Source organism: Strigops habroptila, chromosome 1 (assembly GCF_004027225.2).
Source record: "Strigops habroptila isolate Jane chromosome 1, bStrHab1.2.pri, whole genome shotgun sequence".
Lineage (NCBI taxonomy): Eukaryota > Metazoa > Chordata > Aves > Psittaciformes > Psittacidae > Strigops > Strigops habroptila.
In genome coordinates this window covers 100,078,434-100,097,776 of record NC_044277.2, presented here as the reverse complement: position 1 = coordinate 100,097,776, position 19,343 = coordinate 100,078,434, and the positions used below count along the sequence as shown (strand labels likewise).

Here is a 19,343-nt window from a genome sequence, read left to right as displayed (position 1 = left end):
TCATTATGTGTCCATAGACATCTTGGTTTGGAGCTGTGAAGAGGAGCAGCGTGGTGGATCTAGGTGATCTTTAAGGTCACTTCCACCCCAAACCATACTATGATGCTGTAAATTACAACCCCTCCAGATCAAGATTTGTAGGAGTGATGGAGTTCATGTGCTGGAGATATGAGGAGTTTAATGCCCTGATTTACAGACACATGGCTGCTGTAGCGTTAGGAGAAGCCAGTACTGCCTGTTTCATAGGACAGACTGATGAAAAAGGGGGAAAGAAGAGGAACATGGGGTGAGGAGGGCACCCCAAGGCACTGTATCCCCTCCAGAGGGGCTTGGAGAGTGGGGCTGCTGGAGCCATGCTCGCCTGGACTTCAGCCTGACAGATAAGACTGGAAAGGTGAAGCCTTACATTTCTTCCAGCAGCCTGGCCATCCCTGGTGCTTGTCTGCTGAGAATGGGCTGATGGCAGACTCCATGCACTGCAAGCATTCCTTATAGGGGACAGAATGATCTTACGATCTTCAGGGTCTAAATGCTCTAAAAGTCTTTTTAAATAGATCCTGTAAGACCCAATGGATCCTGTTGCTTCCAACACACAGCACAAGGTTATTCACTCCCCAGGTGATGCAGCAGCAAGGAGCAGGACTCAGGTCAGGGCTCATCCAGCTCACTGGAGGAAACAAGACCAGTGCAGACCCTTTCTTAGGCAGCTAGTACTAGCCCAGCACTGGGGAGAAGGTGCTGAGCTGGGTGGGTCTTCAGTCTCCTCCTTGCCAGCTCTGGGCTGTTTATTTCTTCTGAATTCACAAATGTTCTTCCAGAATGCTTTTGCACTCAGAGGTCAATTTGGGTCCAAAAATCCAATGTCACTGTTCTTATTTGAAAGGAAACAGGGGGACGGCAGTCTTCCCCAGCACCACTGCTGACCAAGAGGTTCCTTCCTTAGCAAGCAGTACCAGTCTGATTTGATGGCCAAGGTTGATCATTGGTGTAAAAGAGGATGTAGAGATGGGAAGAGTGAGAAGGGAGAGAGCAGCACTGCTGTTTTTCATGATCTGGCTGTGAAACAGCTCCAGATGTTGGCTGGTTCCAGCCCAGCCTTCTGCTGATGTTTTCCAGTGCTACTTGAAGCCTGCTCTTCACAAAGCTCCCCTGTTTTTTTGTGATACAGGCAAAGAGTTGGGACATCAGGGTATTTCATGGAGATCAGAGGAAGCCCCTGGCTGCTTCTTTATTTATTTCTATTTGCAATCTTATTGATTTCTAGAGAAATAACTCCATCTGAAGACACAGACACCATCCCCAGGAACACTGGATGGCCACGTCTTGGGCAAACCAGCTGGATGGAAGCATGAGACTGCCCTTGCTGTCCCAACCACCAGTATGCAAAAGCCCTGCAGATGGGCAGCACAGGTCTGGCTCTCATCGTGGCTTCCCAGCACAGCACAGTGGGGCAGCAGGGAGCTGCTGGGGTGGCAGCACTCGGAAACTGAGGCACCAAGCAGTGCAGGTGCCCAGCAAACAAGGACATGATCTGAACCCTCCCCTCCTCACCCCAGCATGATGCTATTGCCACAGCAATGTCTTCCCTTCTGAACTGACCGGTGGAAATGACCAAAAACCCAAAAGGGAAGGTTAAAACCCCATCAGTTTATGCCCCTCCCCACAAAAATCACAGCATCATTGTGCAGCTCCTACTATGGCCAGAGACTCTAGGTGATAATGAGAAACTCTACAACCATTTACACCTTCACTGTGGCAAAAGGTGGGGTTCTGTAGGCATTAAACCCAAGCAAACAAACGCAGGGAAAGGTTTATGGAGGAGCACTCACCTGGGCAAGAAACTGGTCAAAAGTCATGACAGGCCCAAAGAAGAAGAATGGGAGGTAGAAGTTGTACTTGAGGAGGTCGAAGATGGAGTAGATGCCCTCTTTCTTCTCAGCACTCTCGAGTGCAAAGCTCATGCAGCGCATAATAGTGAACCCACTTCCTCCATAGAATAGGACATCTTGAAGATCAAAAGCTCCCATTACAAACCCGCTCTGGATGAGAAATTAAGAGTTACCACCAGGAACATGGTGTCACTTCCGTGTGCCCTTGCTTTGTGGAGGACATCATTCCTGGGACACCACATAAAGCCTCTAATTATGCTCTGACACCAGTTGTCCCAGGAGCTAATGAGCCTTGCTGTTGGAAAGAGAAAACTAGGGCTCAATTTCCCAGCTGGGTCCTGCACCCTGGAGGAGATCCTCTTGGCCATGTTTTTATGTCTTTGGCCATGTCACAGAGGCTTTAGTCTGGGGTGGGAGCGTTTACCCTGCCACAGGGACATAACCCTGCCCAGGGAGTGAAGAAAAGCCAGCACAAGCCTGATGGAAGGGACATACACATTTCAGGAGGTCAGCAGCAAGCAGGGAGGGACCGCACTGTCCTTCAGAGGGACTGAATAGCTTTATAAAGTCCTTCCTGGGCTCCTCTCCACCATCAGTGAGAGATCATCTTAACTGGACAGAGACCTAACAGACAGGCATGGACCCATCCCAGCACTGTTTTACAGATGGGAAAACTGAGGCACAGGGCAGGAACACATCTTGCCTGGCTGACAAGCTGTTGACTGAGCAGCAAGAAGGACTCAGGTGTCCTGAGCTCTGGCCCAGCACGAAGCCATCAAAAGACGACATAGCCCCAGTGACATTACTCCCAAACTCACTGGCACTGGAGTCCCCTCCTTCTCAAACCCTGTGGGAGCTCTGATGTGGCCAGTGGAGAAGTGGCCATGGTTTGGGGGTGCCCCAGGAGTCCACCTTGGAAGTAAACCCAAGAAGCCAGATACAAGTGGGCTGGACACGAGGCAGACAGATGTTCCAAGACAGCACCTACCTGCCATGAGCTAAACGGCTCCATCTTGAAGGAGGCGAGACAGCAGAGCCCGGCCACATAGCAGAGCCACTTCTGCTTAGCCAGCGCGATGGAGTAGAGGACAAGGCAGTGGGAAAGGATGATCATCAGGTAGACGGGCCCCATGCTGCTTAGCACGGCCAAGAACCCATACAGCATGTACACCACAGCCCGGTGCTGCAAAAAGAACCACAGACTGGTTTGGGTTGGAAGGGATCATAAAGCTCATCCAGTTCCACCCCTGCTGGCACAAGCAGGGACACCTTCCACTAGACCAGGTTACTCATAGCCCCGTGCAGCCTGGCCTTGAACACTGCCAGGGATGGGGCAGCCACAGCTTCTCTGGGCAACCTGTGCCAGGGCCTCAACACCCTCACAGGGAAGAACTTGTTCCTCATATCTCATCTAAATCTCCCCTCTGTCAGCTTAAAGCCATTCCCCCTTGTCCTGTCCCTACCTGCCCTTGTCAAAAGCCCCTCTCCAGCTTTCTTGTTGGCCCTTTTAGGCACTGGAAGCTGCTCTAAGGTGTCCCTTTCTCTTCTCAGGCTGAACAAGCCCGGCTCTCTCAGCCGGTCTCCATAGCAGAGGTGCTTCAGTCCTCGGAGCATCTTTGTGGCCTCCTCTGGACTCGATCCAACAGCTTCATGTCCCTCTTATGTTGGGGCCCCAGAGCTGGATGCAGGACTCTGAGTGTGTCTCACAAGAGCAGCCCTAACCCATGGTCAGCTTGGTGAAAACCCCAACTCTTCTCCCCCTATCCTAGAACATCCCTCGAACCCCCTCCACCCTGGTGCTTTCAAATCCATCCCACCACAACCCTGGCTCACCTGTGGCACCGTCAGGGAGCAGATCTTGCCAAAGAGGACATGTCCCGAGAGAGCGAAGATGATGACATTCCTGAATGAGGTGAACCACATCACCCACTCGAAATCGGCCACATCCTGTGGGAGCAGCACCGGTGCCTTACTGTCCCAAGTCCTTGCACCCCTGCCCCAACACCCTTCTTTCTAGTGGGGAAACCATGTAACTTTCAAAGCCTTTTCTTCCCATTTTCCACTCAAGGGCTCCCGAGCACTTTAGGTTGGTCATAAACCCCCGGGAGATGTGGAGAAGTGGCTCATCTTGGTGGACACAAAGGAGAGCACCCACAGTGCTGCATGGCTGATATTTTCCTGGCTTTTGTATACGTGACTTGTATTTTTAGGGAGAAAAATACAAGTCACGTGGACTTTCCAAAGCATGTCAGCACGAGAACAACCAGCTCTGCTTCTCCAGCAGTCAGCACTGACCTTGTCACCAGTAGCTACAAAAGACTGAGTCTGTTTTCCTCTTACCATCTTCCTGCCGAAGTAGTGCCAGCCCGGCTTTATGCCGTCCCGAAAGGCCTTTCTGTTCATGCTATCTGCAAAAGAACCAGAATTATGGGAGCATAATTCAGAACAGAATTATGGGGAGAGAAACAGTTCTGGGAAGTGGGGCCCAGGTTTCAGCAGAGCAAGGAGCCTTCATCACCATGATGATGAGCCATAAGGGCTCAAACACCCCGTCCCAAAAGTGCCTAACTCTCATGGAGGACCATAGGAGTCAGGCTCCTCAACTGTTTTTGCAAGACTTTGCAGCAAAGCCTTTTTGCAGTGCAGATCCCAGGGACCTGCAGTTGAACCCATGAAATTTTCAGGTGTTTTGAGATTTCCAGAGAAAAGATTTGTGAACCAGACCTGTACTGGCAAAGTGGCTGCCTGCTCTGGGCACTGGCTGGAGACCTGTGAAGTGCCACAGCCTCTAGCCCTGAGTCATGGCAATGGGGACAGGGGGAAAAGCAGGCAAAAAGGCAGAAGTCCTTTTTGAACCTTGCAAAGGATTCCCAAGCTGTTCTCTGCCCAGACTAAAGCCACGGATCTGCTGCTGGTATTAATAGCTGTAGAAGCATCCACTGTACATCCATACTCCCGCCCAGGGCCCCCTCAGGGGGTATGCAATGGGGAGTGATTACCTCTGGATGCTTGGAAGATCTCACTGCTACTGTACACCACAGCACACGTCACGGTGAGGGCATAAAACCCCAGTTCATAGTTGGGAAGCATCGCTTTAACCCCCATGGTGGCAGGTTACTGCCCCAGCTGGTGCGGGGGATCCAGACCTGGGAAAGGGAAGGAGAAGAGGGAAGAAAACCAGGGGTGAGAGCTCCACCTGCCCTCCTACCCCTCAAACACCCTGAATTGCTGCTGGTCCTCTGCAGCTCTGCTTTGGCGGGCTTCCTTGAAGGGTAGTAGCTGAAGAGAAGAAGATGGTAGCACCTGGGGCTGAATGCTGGGTGCAGGGATAGAAATTGCTGCTGAGCCCTGCTGCAAAACCCACCCAGGAGCTAGATTCTGGGGGCAGCTCAGCTGGGTGTTCCTGATAAAGGGCTCTTCCCGGCAAAGCACATCCATCCCAAAGTTCAGAGATGCTCCAGGATGCCACCCACCCAGGATGGGGTTCCTCCAGCACGTTTCTGGTATCTTCCCTAATTGCTAACCGTATCTTTGGAGGAGACCCAGGACAGAGTGTGGAGTCACCCGTGCTGGAAAGAATGTGATGGGATGCCTCCGCTCCTTTGCCCTGGGCTGCTGCTCACCTTCTGCTAGGGTTCCGCCCAGCCCCAAGCTCTTGGGGGCTTTAGGAGCCCCCCAGGAACCAACCTCAGAACCCCCCAGCCGCTCTGCGGCACCCAGCCCCGCAATTAGTCCGGGCTAATTACTCCTCCCGACGCTAATTAACCCCGGGTAATTAACGTGCTTCTCAGCCTGACCCGAGCTCTGCAGCGCCCTGAGTGCTGCAGAATACGCTGCCTGGGACACTGCCCCCCATCCATGACATCTCCCCCCTCCCTGGGGGTGTGGGGACCCCGCTGCGGCGCGGGGCGCTCTGGGGGGAGAAAGGGGCGGAATTCTTCTTATAGGCAGCAGTAAAAGGCGGCCCGGTCACCTTCTGCTTTTGCATCTGCCTCGCCAAGCTTTGTGCCGAGGGTGCTTATTTAAACAATTCGGTTTTTTTTAGTTAGTTATTATTATTTTAAAATTTATTTTCTGTCGGTTACTGAGTTTTTTTAAGAGCTTTGGGGCGGTCGTTGGCAGCGATGCGGGGTGAACCCATCCTCCCCAGGACTGGAGGGAACGCTGGTCCCGGTGAGGCGGGGGGTGTCCCGGTGCCGCTGCTCCGCGGTCCCCTGCGGCAGGGGGGCATTCACGGCGGTGGCTTTAAGAAGCTTTTTTAATTCATTTCCATGCTTTTCAAACTTGGGGTTTTTTTGGGGGGGAGAGAGGGGTAAGGTCACCCCGCAACTGAGCCGGGCGGGAGGGCAGTTACCGGCCCCCGGGTGCCGCTGGGGACCCTGCAGTGGGTCAGGGGTGCTGGCGGGGGCCCCTCGGTCAGTTTTAACTCCCGATGGCTCCCGGGCTGCTGAGTCAGGTGCAGGGGGTTGCCCAGCGTAGCCCCCCGCCCCAGCTCCGGGCCGCCGCGGGGCCGCAGCATCCTTATCTCCCCGCTTCCCTCCGCCGCCCCGGGACCCCGGCCGGGCGGTGGGCGCAAGGCAGAGGTGACCAAAAGCCCCGGAGCTGCGGGAGCAGCGTGTCACCACCCGCGGCGTGCCCACCCCCCCGCTCAGCCCCGCACCGCTCCCCGCTACTGACCTTGAGCCCCGGGGCCGCGGGGGGAGGCGGGCGAGGGTGCGGGTATCCAGCGTCCGGCACCGCGACGGGGGGCGGCGGGAGGGGAAGACCGGAGAGGAGGCGGGGGGGGGGGAGGCGAAGGAAGGTTTTGGGGGGCTGTTGGCTTGCCCTAGAGCATCTCTCAGCCCGGGTTGGGGGGGGTGTCTGTCCGGGTGTATTTTGGGTCTGCCGTCCCCCACCTTGCCCCTGGAGGAAGTTTGGCAGGGAGTGGAGCGGAGCAGGCAGGAGGTATTTTTATTTTAGAGCAGCACTGCAGAGGGGGGCTGGTTCAGGAGCTGTCTGTCACCGCAGCTGCCGGAGAGGACCCGTCCTGCCTGCCAAAGCTCACCCGGGCCAGGGAGCGCGGCCCAGGGCTCGCCAGGGGAGCCCCGGGGTGCGGGAGGCACCCCGCAGGGAGCAGTCCCCTCCCGGGGGTGTTTCAGTGCCCTGCTTTGAGCCCTGCGAGGGAAGGGGAAGCCCTCATCGCCTTGTGATGGAGGGGAGGCAAATATAATTGTATGGCGATGGGGAAACTGAGGCACAGAGCCAAAAGGTGCACTTCCTCACTGGCTCAGGCAGTGTTTAAATCAGCACAAGGCTCAGAGGTTGCTGCACCTCTATAAACTAACTCTGGGGGTCCCTTAGAATCACAGAATGGTTTGGGTTGGAAGGCACCTTAAAGCTCATCCACTTCCAACCCCCTGCCACAGGCAGGGACACCTTCCACTAGACCAGGTTGCTTCAAGCCCTGTCCAGCCTGGCCTTGGGCACTGACAGAGAACCTGGCCTTGAACGCAGCTTCTCTGGTGGCAGTGTCTCACCATCCTCACAGAGAAGAACTTCGTCCTCAGATCTCACCTAAATCTCCCCTCTGTCAGTTTAAAGCCATTACCCCTTGTCCTGTCACCACCTGCCCTTGTCAAAAGCCCCTCTCCAGCTTTCTTGTCAGCCCCTTTAGGCGCTGGAAGCTGCTCTACCTGGAGCCTTTTCTTCAGGCTGAACAAGCCCAGCTCTCTCAGCCTGTCTCCATAGGAGAAGTGCTCCAGCCCTTGGAGCATCTTTGTGGCTTCTCAGCTTTTGGCATCTGAAACCAAAACAGGATAGGAAGGGGCTGCATGGGGTTGTGGCCTCTGTTATTCTAGGATGGGCAAATAGAGGTCAGCCAATCAACACAGCATCAGTCCCATCCCTGTGTACTGTGGGTAGCAATTTCTACCAAAGCCCTGTGAAATCTGGGGAGAGCTGACATCCTCAAGCATCTTCTGGGCTGCCTGTAGGGTCGGGGAGAGAAACAGCAACCCTGGCTTTTAAAAATACCTCTGTGGGTTTCACCCTGCTTTGGGGTGAAAGAAGTCATGTTCTGGGCTCTGGGGGGAGGATCCCCAGGATAGACACCCAGGATGGCACTGGCCATGAATAAAAAGGTTTTTTGGCAGCATTTTTAACTTGGTGTGCGCAGAGAGACTCTTGGCACTGCATGGCCAACACTTTCAGCACCTAATGAGCCATTATAAATTGTAGCAGCTGGGCAGGATTTGGCCGCCTGCCTCTCGGATGCCCCCGAGCCCCAGCCTTGTTCCTACTGCAGCAGCTCTTGGAACTTCGTCTCTTCAGACCTTGGTATAATGGAGTGGGTGCTTAGAGGCAAAGTAATTAAGCAATCAGTGCAGATAAGTGCAGCGACACAATTCATCATGCTCTGTGTGCCTGTAGAGGGCAGGGGTTTATGGCCAGCCATGGCCATATGTCGAAGAAGCTCAGCAGGAGGGAAAGCTGAGGCTCTTTGCCCCCACCAGTGGATGCAGATGGACATGGGCTTGCCATGGTGGCAGGGTGGTACAGGAATACCACATGCAAAGGGGCACAGGGGGACTGACAGGTCCCTGCCACCCCCCTGGCTCCCACCCTATCCCTCTCCTGTTCCATGCAGAAACCAAAACCAGCCCCCAAATCCTTCTCTCCGAGCCCCCACCGTGTTGGAGGCACAATAGGCTCTACTGTGTAACCATAGGGCTGTGGGAGATGGGGATCTTGCTTTTGGGATGTTGGGGGGCTCCAGGGAGCAGGTTCCAGCCCCATCGTGCTGCTCTCCCTGAGCATCAGCATCCCGAGTTTTGGGATGATGATAGATATTTATTTTCTTTACTTTTTAAAATCCTAAGTAATTTGTGATCTTGCTGGATTGAAAGAGCAACACAAGCGGAGGGCTGGGCAGCAGTTTTTCATGAGGCTCTGAGAACTGTGGTGGTAAAGATAATTTAGCTTTGACTTATGGATATTATAAAAAAAATGGGAAAAAAACCCCTTGCTCTTGATTTCTAATATAAAAAGATTTATTTTCAATATGTAAGCAGCGTGCCTGCTCCAGTACGGGGGACACCTCTGTGTTTTATTGCCCCACTGCTTTATGACAAGGGCTGTTTATGGCTTTGAGCTGCTTTTAATTATAGTTTTTTTCAAACATTTAGCAGTTGTTGGAAGTTGTGGCACATGAACTGTGGCCAGACCTCGATTTAGTGTCCAAACAAGCAAGTGGAAGGTGGCTGTGTTCAACGAAAGGCACTTGGCTATGGCCCAGGTGAGGCATGGCACAAACTGGGAATGTTTAGTGGGGACACCAAAGGAGCCTCCTCCTGGTTCCTGCCTTACACTGCTGTCTCCCTGTTCTCTCTGGGGTGAAACGGAAGGGAAAAAGGTTATAATAGCTCACACTTGGTTGGTTTTTTTTATACTGCCTTAGGTTACCCCATTGGATTCCCATCCAAAAGTGCCACACATGCCAACCCCACCAGGATCTCAGCAGGCATCTCCATGGTAGCAGGATGGCTCAGGAGAAGGGGATGTGTGCCCCATCCACCTGTCCATCCATTGATCCACCCAAGGTCACCCCAGGACCCCTCTCAGCACCCCGAGGATGGCTTTGCACATCCCCCATGACTTACACCAACCCCATTAAAGATCCCAGGACCTCCTCCTGCCCTGGGAAAGGACTCTGAAGAAGGCTCCCACCATCTGCCAGGGACAACCAGCATCAGGTCACAGCCTTCAGCTCCTCTCCTCACAATCCCCTCCCGTTCCTGAAAAAAATGCCCCAATTATGTCAGCGATGTGGTGGAATGACCTTATCATCTCTTATCTGCACCCTGCAGATAACCATCCCTGCTGACAAACAAGCTGCTCTAAAGCCCAGGACCTCACCCCCCGCCTGCAGATGGGTTTCAGAGCTGTAAGCAGAGACGCATGGGATTGAGTTGGCATTCGTTGAGTGAGGCCGCCCTGTCCCAGGGGAGCAGCCAGCTCTTGAGCCAGGCTCACAGGGAGAGGATGGAGAAACCCAATACCCCTCTTGGCTCAGTTGTGGCTTAATTTAGAGCATGGGGGCCCTGCTAGAGTATTTTTCCATTTAAAGCTGAACCTCATTCCTTTTGCCACGCACAGGGCAAGGGCCCTGTGCCTTGCAGGGCAGTAGCAGCTGCTGACTGCGACTGATGGAGGGGTTGGCAAAGCCATTTCCAACTCAATTCCCCTTTGCCACTAACTTCCTTCCCATTTCACCCATGTGAAGAACTGAAATCTGTCTTCTCCTTGCTTTGGAGCATTGGGAAGGGCATGAACCACCGACAGCCCTGATCTATGTCTCTAAACTGGAGCTGTTATAGTGGGATCATCTTCAACCTGCTGGCTGATCCTCCACCACTTGGCCAAGCAGACCCTAGGTTAGGAAGAGCTCACTTGCATCGATACTATCTGCATTTAACCATGCTAATGCAACCGAATTCATGTTATGACCAGTTTGGAAAGCTGTACTCTCATGCTCCCTGCTCTTTGCAGGTAGATGTCTCACAACAGGCTGAAAGGAAAACAATGACGATTCATCAAATATAATTTATTCCCAGAGGTTCAGTTGTACCTGTAAAATCAGATGCATCTGTCGGGCACTTGACAGCTGCTTTGTGGAAGTGCTCTGCCCTGCTCCAGCGTAGAAGACAACCTTGGGCTCAGCCCAACTATTTGGAGGACTCGTATTCTTAGCATACATTAGTTAAAAGCTGGCCAAATCTTACAAAGGAGTGTCCACAGCCTCAAATATTTGCAGCAAAATTAGCCTTATGCTGTTCTTCACAGCTTAACTGTATCCACCAGCCTGTGCCAGCGGTGCAAGCGTTGTCACCCTCAGCCTGTCACCACCATTAGCTACAATGAGAGACTGAAAAAACTCTGAGCTTATCAAAAAGCAGCTTGTGACATGACTTTGCACAGGATGAAGGCTGTCCCAGCGAGGAAATGCTGCATACTTACACTGCTTTTATCTAGCAAAGAAAGGTGTAACAATGATTGGCTGCAAACTTCAGCCAGAGAAATTCAAATAAGAATCAAAGCACAGGATTTTAATAGGCTGGTAATTATCTGTAAGGCCATCAAACTTCCAAGAAAAGCAGGGAGTTGTGGAGGCTTCAGATCAAGCCCAGCTACATCCCTAAGAGAAATATTGCAGTTCAAACAGCTTATCAAGCGTGCTGGAGAGATCCTATGGCTAAAGAGCAGTGGTAAGGGTTTTTGTAGGCAGTGAGAAAAATATTGTCATTGGTTTTGTTCTCTGAGTGGTGGGCTGGGGTAGATGGGGCTGCTGCTCCCAAGGTCTGACAGGATTTCTTACATTCAGCAACAAAACGATATGCACTGCAAGAAAATCAGTCTCATACCTTGGAAAACTGGGAAGCAGTTGCTACAAGAGTCAGCATGGGGATTAATTCAAAGGCAGGTCACTCAGCGGAAATGCAGAGGGAATTTATTTCAAAACTAAGGTGAAAACTGAGACGACCTGGACAATTTGGCCTGTGTACAGAAACCCTCCCCAGCTCTGTGATGGGGGACAGATTGCACATTTCCATGAGAAACAGTTACCTACAGGTACAGACTCTCTAAATAACTTCTTTCATAGTGTCTTAGCTTCTTCTGTATCAAGGTGTCCAGAGATGCTGGGCATGTGTGCAGAAAAAGAAGAAAAAAATGCTTCTGTGCCACCCCAAACAAACATATGTTTAAAGAAATGAGTGTTGCAGCATTTGAGGTTTGCACCATGTGCTAGGAAGCCATAAGTGTTCTGTAACATATAACACTCCCATTTTCTTATCTCTTTTTCATGAGTTGATTCACAGCCATTCAGCTGGAAAGTGGTATGAGCTTCACTGCTTCATCACGAGACAGGAGACAAATGCTGACCATGTATTAGAAGGGACGGCAGATTGCCTCTCCTGTACATAGGTGAAAATATTATTGATTCACACTTCTGTGTAAGTGAAATCAGAATCTCTAGCTGCAAGCTATCAGCCTGAATTTAGCAGCCACCGCATAGCAAAATCTCCACACCTCTGCCACAGCTCAGGCAGCTTTTCAAAGGGATCTGCTCGCTACTGCAGGTCCTTAAAATATCTATCAGAGGTGGGCTGATTGCTTCTGTTAGATCTGCTCTCTCTACCCCTCACCTCATAATCATGAGGATGGAGCTGAACAGAAACAAACCACAGCTCGCTTGGATGAGGCTGTGTCTGTCTCTCGATCCAGGATTTACAATTCCTTGAGTTGTTGAGAGGATTGTGGGTTGCAAGATGCTTTTTCCTCTGATGCTACCAGCAAGGTGAGCAGGAGGAATATGGCAATGAACATTTTTGGTCCCACTTTTTGTGGCCAGTGCTGGGGGAGCAGAGCAGGGCTTTTAAATACAGGGAGGGCTAACTCTTGGATGCTGAACTTATCCTCAGCTCCCTCAGCTCCTCCATCAGGGACTCTGCAAACTGTTTGAAGAAAGACATCTCTGAGCATAAGCAGGAAAAGAAGACAGGGATGACACCACCCTCAACGCATCTGGAGTAACTCCTGCTCTGCTCTTTTTCACATGCCTCATCTTAATGCAAGCAGAGTCAAGGTGCAAGCCCCACGCTGGGGAAGGGAGCTGTGGTTTGCCTGGCCCCAAATCCACTTTGTGCTGATGGTGGCTGGGGTTAAAATCTGACCAACTTCACACTCACAAAAAGAGGCTGACAAAGCAAAGCAGAAAAAGAAGAGCTTTTAAGACTTTCCACTGAGAAACAAAGCAGTGCTATACAAAAATGACTAGCTCCCTATTTGCTTGTAATCCCCCAGGCTAGCTCTCTGCTGGCAGGCTGCATGCTAATGCCTTATTAGCTTGCACTTGGTGTTCTCACCATGCTGCAAGAGAAAAGGACAGAGATGAAATGGTTTTCAGCATCTCCAAAAGTCCCACCACTACTGCAGTGAGGACCTGTCTGAGTTTTGTTAGCATTTCTTTCTAGTGAGAAGACCTGCGTAACAGGTGAATGCAGAGACACAGAAATAGGGAATTCATAACCTGGATGGCAAATTTTATATGGTATAAACTAATCTAAGGTAGGTCTGACTGATTATAGGGGTAATCTGCACAGTCTACCTTTTCAGTGGAAACTCCACTGAGTTTCAGAAAACTCTGCTGCCCATATGTTCAAGCAAAGAAACAGGTTGGAATGGTGAGAGAAGCCCCCATGAAATTCACTTGCAGATATTCACAGGGCAGACTAAATTTCTCCCTCAGCGCTTACGTGCTATAGAAAGCCTGAGACAGACAGGTATCAATGTGCTGATAAAAACAGAACTTGGTTTGTTCCTGGCACAAATTTGGAAGGGGGCTGGCACAACTTTTATAGAGCAAATTCCTTCAAGAGCTGATAAAAGCAGCAGCGTATTGAATATTGAGCCCTCTTGAGGAAAAATCTGTTGAAACTAGGAAGGTTTTGTCTAAAATCACACTGCAGACCTGCGGCTTCCTAAACTGCACCAACCTATGGCATGTGCAGTTTGAGAGCCAGCTGCTGGCTGGCTAATTCTTAAAGACAAAATTTGCTGACATGCAAAACCTTCACTCTTTTTGTATTTTATCTCCACTTCTCATCCTCTTCTGCAAATGCTAAAGAAATGACATGATCTGAAGCTGCAAAACTAGACTGCCACTGCATTTCACTTCATGGGCACGATGCCCGAGCTCTCTCCCTGCTTTGCAGTCCAAACGACTCTTGAATATCTTGCTTAACTCTTCTCCTGTTTCTGCTGCTGAATGGCCTGTAAAAAGATATCCTTCACTTGGCCCATTGTGTCTTGATACAGTTTAAAGTCTTCCTCTTTCTTTCTCAGGGCAGTCTCCAAAGCGGCCTTCAGAGATTTGTTCTCATTCAGCTGCATCACAAGCCTATGAGGAAACAAAAGGAAAACTTTCATGTGCATTGTGGAGCTTTAAAGCAAATTAAGAACAGTGTTTCAGCTCTGGGAAAGAAAATACCGAAACACATGCTCACTGGTAATTTTATGACAGGTGTGAGGAAGAGTGAACTTATTACTTGTTCCTCTTCCCTTTGAGACAGAAACAATTATTAGACAACCAATATACTTTTCAGATCTGCTTTGTTAAAGATTATAATTATATTTTCACTAATAAGCTTGCAATCAATGCATTGGGAAAGAAAAAGAGAAAAAAAAAAAAGGTGTCTTCCTTGCATGTTTTGTGTTGCTTAACATTTGCATTAGCTTCACATTTCTGGGTATCTGTATAATTACGAGGAAATTTGTGTAAGAATGACATAAACAAGCTCAAACCAGATGATCTGTGATTTCTACAGATTTTGCTAGGTTTTATCTTCTGAGCAGCAGGTGCAGATAATATCATTGCTAAAAGGACAGCAATGAATTTTAGCTATTGCAAGTAACATAGCATGGAGAAAGTGAAACCATACCTTCTGCTCAGCTCCTCTACCCGCAATTCTATAGGCAACCTGGAAAGCTGAGCTGCAGAGAACTTCCCATCACTCACATCCAAGGTGAGCCTTGAATGACTTGCAGTCTGGCCTATAAATTTAATCACAAAATGGAGTTTTAGTAAAACAAACAACCATTTTCACTTGGTAGCACACTGAGTAAATCTCAGGAAGCAGTCAATAAATACTAAGGACTCTGTTAAGTTCTACATATATCCATGAAGATACTGTAAATGTATAGGATAGCCTTTTATTTTAATCTGCTTTCAGCAAAATGAAAACACGATGAGTTTGCATTTCAGGGTTAAATGCAGTAATCTGTGAGCCTACCTATTCAGAGAAGAAAAAAATTAATGCAAAGTATTCAGAGAAGAAAAAAATTAATGCAAAGTATTTAAATGGACAAAACAATAGGTGATAGAAACAGTTGAAAAGGATTATTTTGATGTTTATCTTTTCCTTGTGTTTCACTTAAGATAATGACAACTATTGCTTCCTGGATGCCTGTGATAAAGTTTGCATGTGGCACACACTCTAGCAGCTTTTGTAAAGCACTTTGATCCTCAGCATAAACACAACATAGGTTAAATGGAGTAAAGCACTTAAATACCTACCTCAAACTAAGGTTCTGAATCAGGAATGCTTTCCTAATTAAAGGCCTACCCAAAACATGTAGCATTGCTCCTGTCATTTCAAAGGGACACCAAACTTTTTTCAGGGTTATAGAGAAAATACAATTCAAATTTACTACTGGGACTGGAGAAACAGAAAAGTGTGACCAACCAGCAAACCCCTACGATGGAAGAAGGCTCAGAGAAGACAGGCAAGGATGATGTGCGCAAGAAGCTAGGAAAGGAATGTAGGAAGTGACCACAGCTATCGTACAGGATGCTGAACTTATCCCAACACTGAGAGAACTGGAGGGTGGTCTCTGCTGTAGATAAATGGCTGAATCAGTTGAGTAAATGGTATTAAAACACTAAATCCTCCTTGTGTGGAGTATCTGAAATATCTGGCCAGAGAGTATTGAACTCTGACAAAAACATGAGAAGAGAAAGGCTATGTTGTATAAAAAACAAATGCTTTTGATCTTGAGGTTGTGTTTTACAGGACTGAGGAAAACCTGCTGTTACTTTCCTATTCTCCTCTGGGATTATTCTTTGCTAATTTGAAATTTGGATAAAACAGGAAAAAAAAAAAGAAAAATGAAAAGCATGAATAATTTTAAAACACAACTGGTTGTGTCTAGCGGCTTGGCATCATTATCTACTTCCCTTGAATTGAAGAGACTAGAAACATTAGATAAGCAATTAGATCAGCTCTCTCCAATTTTGCACTTTCAGAAAGAGAAGAAAATATTATGTTAATTAGTGGGTTCTCTAGTCTCTATTTTATATTCAAGGTTTTCATTCCTTCATATTTCGACAACTATCTGGCATGAAAGCATTTAGATAACCTACATGCTCTGCTGAAGAGGTGTATTATGGACTTGCATACTTGTTTCTTGTACAAACTCCAGAGTTTTGGCACATCACTAGGGGCTGAGCTCTCTTCAAAAGAAAGGTGGTGAAATAAATTGTTACCTACCCATTTTAGGGACTTAAAGAGGATTTCTTTGTATTAGTCTTACTGCCAATCCTTTTCTACATTAGCTTTTAGTCCTTAAGCAGACAAGACTAACATACTAAATATTTAGTAAGAAGGAACCTGTCACACTGGTAAGAATGGCCTGTTTCCTCCAGCTATGAAATGCCGATCTACACAGAGGATGAGTTACCAAAGCACTACTACAGCACAACTTTCCCAAAAGAGCTCACGACCTGAAGAGTTTATTGCTGTATCTCTTTGAGATTGCAAGGGAAATGTAGGTGGAGAACATGTATGATAATAGAACAACACACCAATGCTTTACACTGCCAGGTTGTATCAAAGTCTGAACACTCAAAAATTCAGTTAAATTCTCTTCTAGAAGACAGCACCAAAATGCTTCCATTTCCATTCCGTGTGTAAGGCATGGAGTCAGTAAAAAGTGTACCATTGAGAACTGTATTCCCACAGCTCTTATTTGGCTACTACCTGTCCCTACAAACCACCTGATTTCTTCCTCTGGGCATCTGCAGAACCATATGAGGGCTCCAAAGCCTCTCACCTCCAAACCCTCCTGGGAATCACAAAGGGCATCCCATGCTATCACTTCTGTAAGGGTCAGCACTGCTCTCATATCAACATGAATGTCCTATATCCTAAAGGCCAAAGGCTGTAGCACTTTGTTTCTAAACTCTAGGTTTCTATTAGGATCTAAGTTTCTCTGCACTACGTCTTCTCCTGTCAGGCTCTCAGTTAATACATGTAAGACAGCTCTAAAAATCAGTGCTCACAGAAAAACACATGGGAATGAGTCAATGTTGGCTGAAGCCCTTCCTAAGGACACAACAGTTCTACTCTAAGGAACAGACGCATATTTTACAGAGAGGGGTAGGTTTGACGCAGTGCAGTTACAACAGTGTTTCTTACCTCAGTCTGACCCATGCCTAAGGAGAAACAAGACCTCAGTGTGGGTGGAAAAGGAGGTGATTACTTATATGGGTTACCACTCTCAGTACAGAGCAGCTCTAAGAAGCTGATGAGGTAGCATTAGTACACACTGTAGTGCTGGATAGAGTAATGATGGAAAACCACACCACCCATCTGCTGAGCTGCAGGGCAGTCCTCCTATGGCCCAAGTGCTTGTGCAGGGTCTTTGATGAGGCTTGTGATCTCTCTAGTCACCCTAACTAACCTGACACCATCCCAGTATTTGCCAAACTGAAATTCCCGTCCCTATTGTTCATCTACCGGCACTTAAGGTCTTTTTACTTTATGAAAATACACATAAAAAGCGAAACCACTGTAAAAGTTTCCTTAAGAATATGTGCCATTTTATTGGTTTAGACACTTTCTAGAATCAGAGTCCTTAAGCAATAAAAGGATCTGATTGGGGAAATAAAAATTTAACATCCACCATGAATTCCTCTCCTTTAACTATGCTAGTGAGGCGTTCGTATTTATAGCAGGAGATTATCATGTTCATGGGATAATAAATTACACCAGATCTAATTACTTCATCACCAGCAATAGTTTTTCATAGACACTGACAGGCCTTAAATTGGGATGCGTCCTTTAATTCTGCTTTTAACCTTCAGATGAATCCCTCGGGCAGAAGTGTAAAGGGAACACAGCAGTGGGCATGGTTGCAACAAGGAGCAGCGTCAAGTATTTTTCTGTAGGCTGTCATTCCATGAAAACAACATATTGCAAAAGTCCTGGTCCCACCTAGGGAATGTAGCAAATCCTCTTGAATCTGTAGCAAAATCCTCTTGAATTAAGCAGGGGTCAGGATTTTACCTTCTGTATTGCTCCACTAGTCTGAGTAGGTCCAAATCAGCACGTGTAAGATCAAGCACTTGTGTAGGTTTGACAGATGAATGTCCGAATGCTGTTGCTATTAACCGTAAAGGTAGGATGAGGGACAAGTGCTCCGCTTTACCTGTTTTGCTCCTCAGGGGAGATTTCTGTTCACTTGTGTCACTCTCTGCATCCATTTGCAGTTTTTCAAGCTGCTGTTCCAAAATGACACATCGCCGCCGCTCTTCCTGAAGACTTTTCTCAGCTGCCAAGATTTTATTGCTGCTTTCCTCCACCCTGACAGGCAACAAAAAAAAGGTAGTTCAGCTTATTTATGTCATGACTATTAAGGATCAGTCAGTCTTGATACTGAATCCTGCTTCACACTGCACAGCTCCCAACAGAGGGAAAAAGAGAATTTTCCATGCATCTAAAGGCAGAAATCTCAGTGAAATTGTTCCAGATGACATCCTCCAAATTTGCAAAACAGCATTAACTAATGAGTACAGTTGGAAATAATGGGTTTGTTAATGGAGGTTACCTAAATCCCTTAACACTGGCTACTTGTGTGATTTTACAACTCAGATGAGCAGGCAAGCTGCAGATTGCTGAGGAAAGATCTTTTATTACAAGAATAATACACTGTGTTTTTTTAAAACACTAGGAAAATTTGGAAGGAAAATAGTTTACAAAAACACTGTCAGTTAGCTGGTTTGCATCAGTTATCTGCAAGTAAGAAAAGAAACTTGATGTTGCTTCTAATAAACTTGGCCATTAGCTACTACCATGGAAAGAAGCAACTGGAAAAGAAACTGATGGTTCATTCTGCAGTACAATACAGAAGAGCAAACTGACTCTATATTCACCCTGCACAACATCTTAGAAAATTTACTACAAAAATTTGATGTGTGCCCACAGATGGAGTCAGTGGTGCATCTCGTGTGGGGCAGTGCCTGATACCAAACGATTTAGAGGAGTTTAAAGCTAGAGAGAAACCTGAATTCACTCACTGTGTTGTATAGTGCAGAACAAAAGAATTTCCTTCTTGACCCCACAGATGATAGCTGATTACTCTCTGAATCAGGAGACCTGATTAGTCTTATTTCCCTCCTAGCTGGCATAACTAAAAAACTATTACAACTATAATAAAATTATATCACTGTCTTAAAAATCTAGCTACAGGCAAGACTCCGACCTCCCGTGGCAGTGAATTCCCAGGCTGGTGACATGCTATGAGAAATTATATTTCTCTCGGTGGTTCTGAATTCACTCAACTTTCATTTGACCAGGTGTTCCCCTAGCATCCACATTAGACAAACAGTGGAGGAAAAATGACAAGACTAGTAATTTTTTTTTAATGAAAACTTTTGCCAATAGGAATAACTTCAGTTAAAATGTTCCTCTCGCTCTTGCTCTTTCCCCAGCAGGGCCCTATCCTACAAACCATTTACCACAGAGTATCTTCTGAGAGTATACTCTGCTCTACAGTGAGTGATTGTGGAACACAGTCCTAAATCCTGGCAGCTGCTGTAGAAAAATCCCACTCACGTAACCATTCCCAGCATTCTTCTCT

General features: G+C 47.9%; 2 protein-coding genes across 4 annotated transcripts in view; both read right to left on the bottom strand.

Annotated features, from left to right (window-relative positions):
* LOC115617330 (kelch-like protein 40) overlaps positions 1-6,633 on the bottom strand; it is a 29,410-nt gene extending 22,777 nt beyond the window's left edge. For both annotated transcript variants that reach the window (XM_030507679.1, XM_030507688.1), the window contains exons 1-6: positions 6,567-6,633; positions 4,889-5,035; positions 4,230-4,297; positions 3,723-3,836; positions 2,878-3,072; positions 1,830-2,039 (exon numbers count right to left, since the gene is read on the bottom strand). In XM_030507679.1, the coding sequence (XP_030363539.1) occupies positions 1,830-2,039; positions 2,878-3,072; positions 3,723-3,836; positions 4,230-4,297; positions 4,889-4,994 (693 nt within the window). In that variant the 5' untranslated portion in view covers positions 4,995-5,035; positions 6,567-6,633. The remainder of the gene's footprint in view (positions 1-1,829; positions 2,040-2,877; positions 3,073-3,722; positions 3,837-4,229; positions 4,298-4,888; positions 5,036-6,566) is intronic.
* Positions 6,634-10,454: 3,821 nt separating this feature from the next.
* Positions 10,455-19,343, bottom strand: part of CCDC13 (coiled-coil domain containing 13) — a 34,374-nt gene continuing 25,485 nt past the window's right edge. For both annotated transcript variants that reach the window (XM_030494283.1, XM_030494292.1), the window contains exons 13-15: positions 17,913-18,067; positions 14,366-14,477; positions 10,455-13,824 (exon numbers count right to left, since the gene is read on the bottom strand). In XM_030494283.1, the coding sequence (XP_030350143.1) occupies positions 13,665-13,824; positions 14,366-14,477; positions 17,913-18,067 (427 nt within the window). In that variant the 3' untranslated portion in view covers positions 10,455-13,664. The remainder of the gene's footprint in view (positions 13,825-14,365; positions 14,478-17,912; positions 18,068-19,343) is intronic.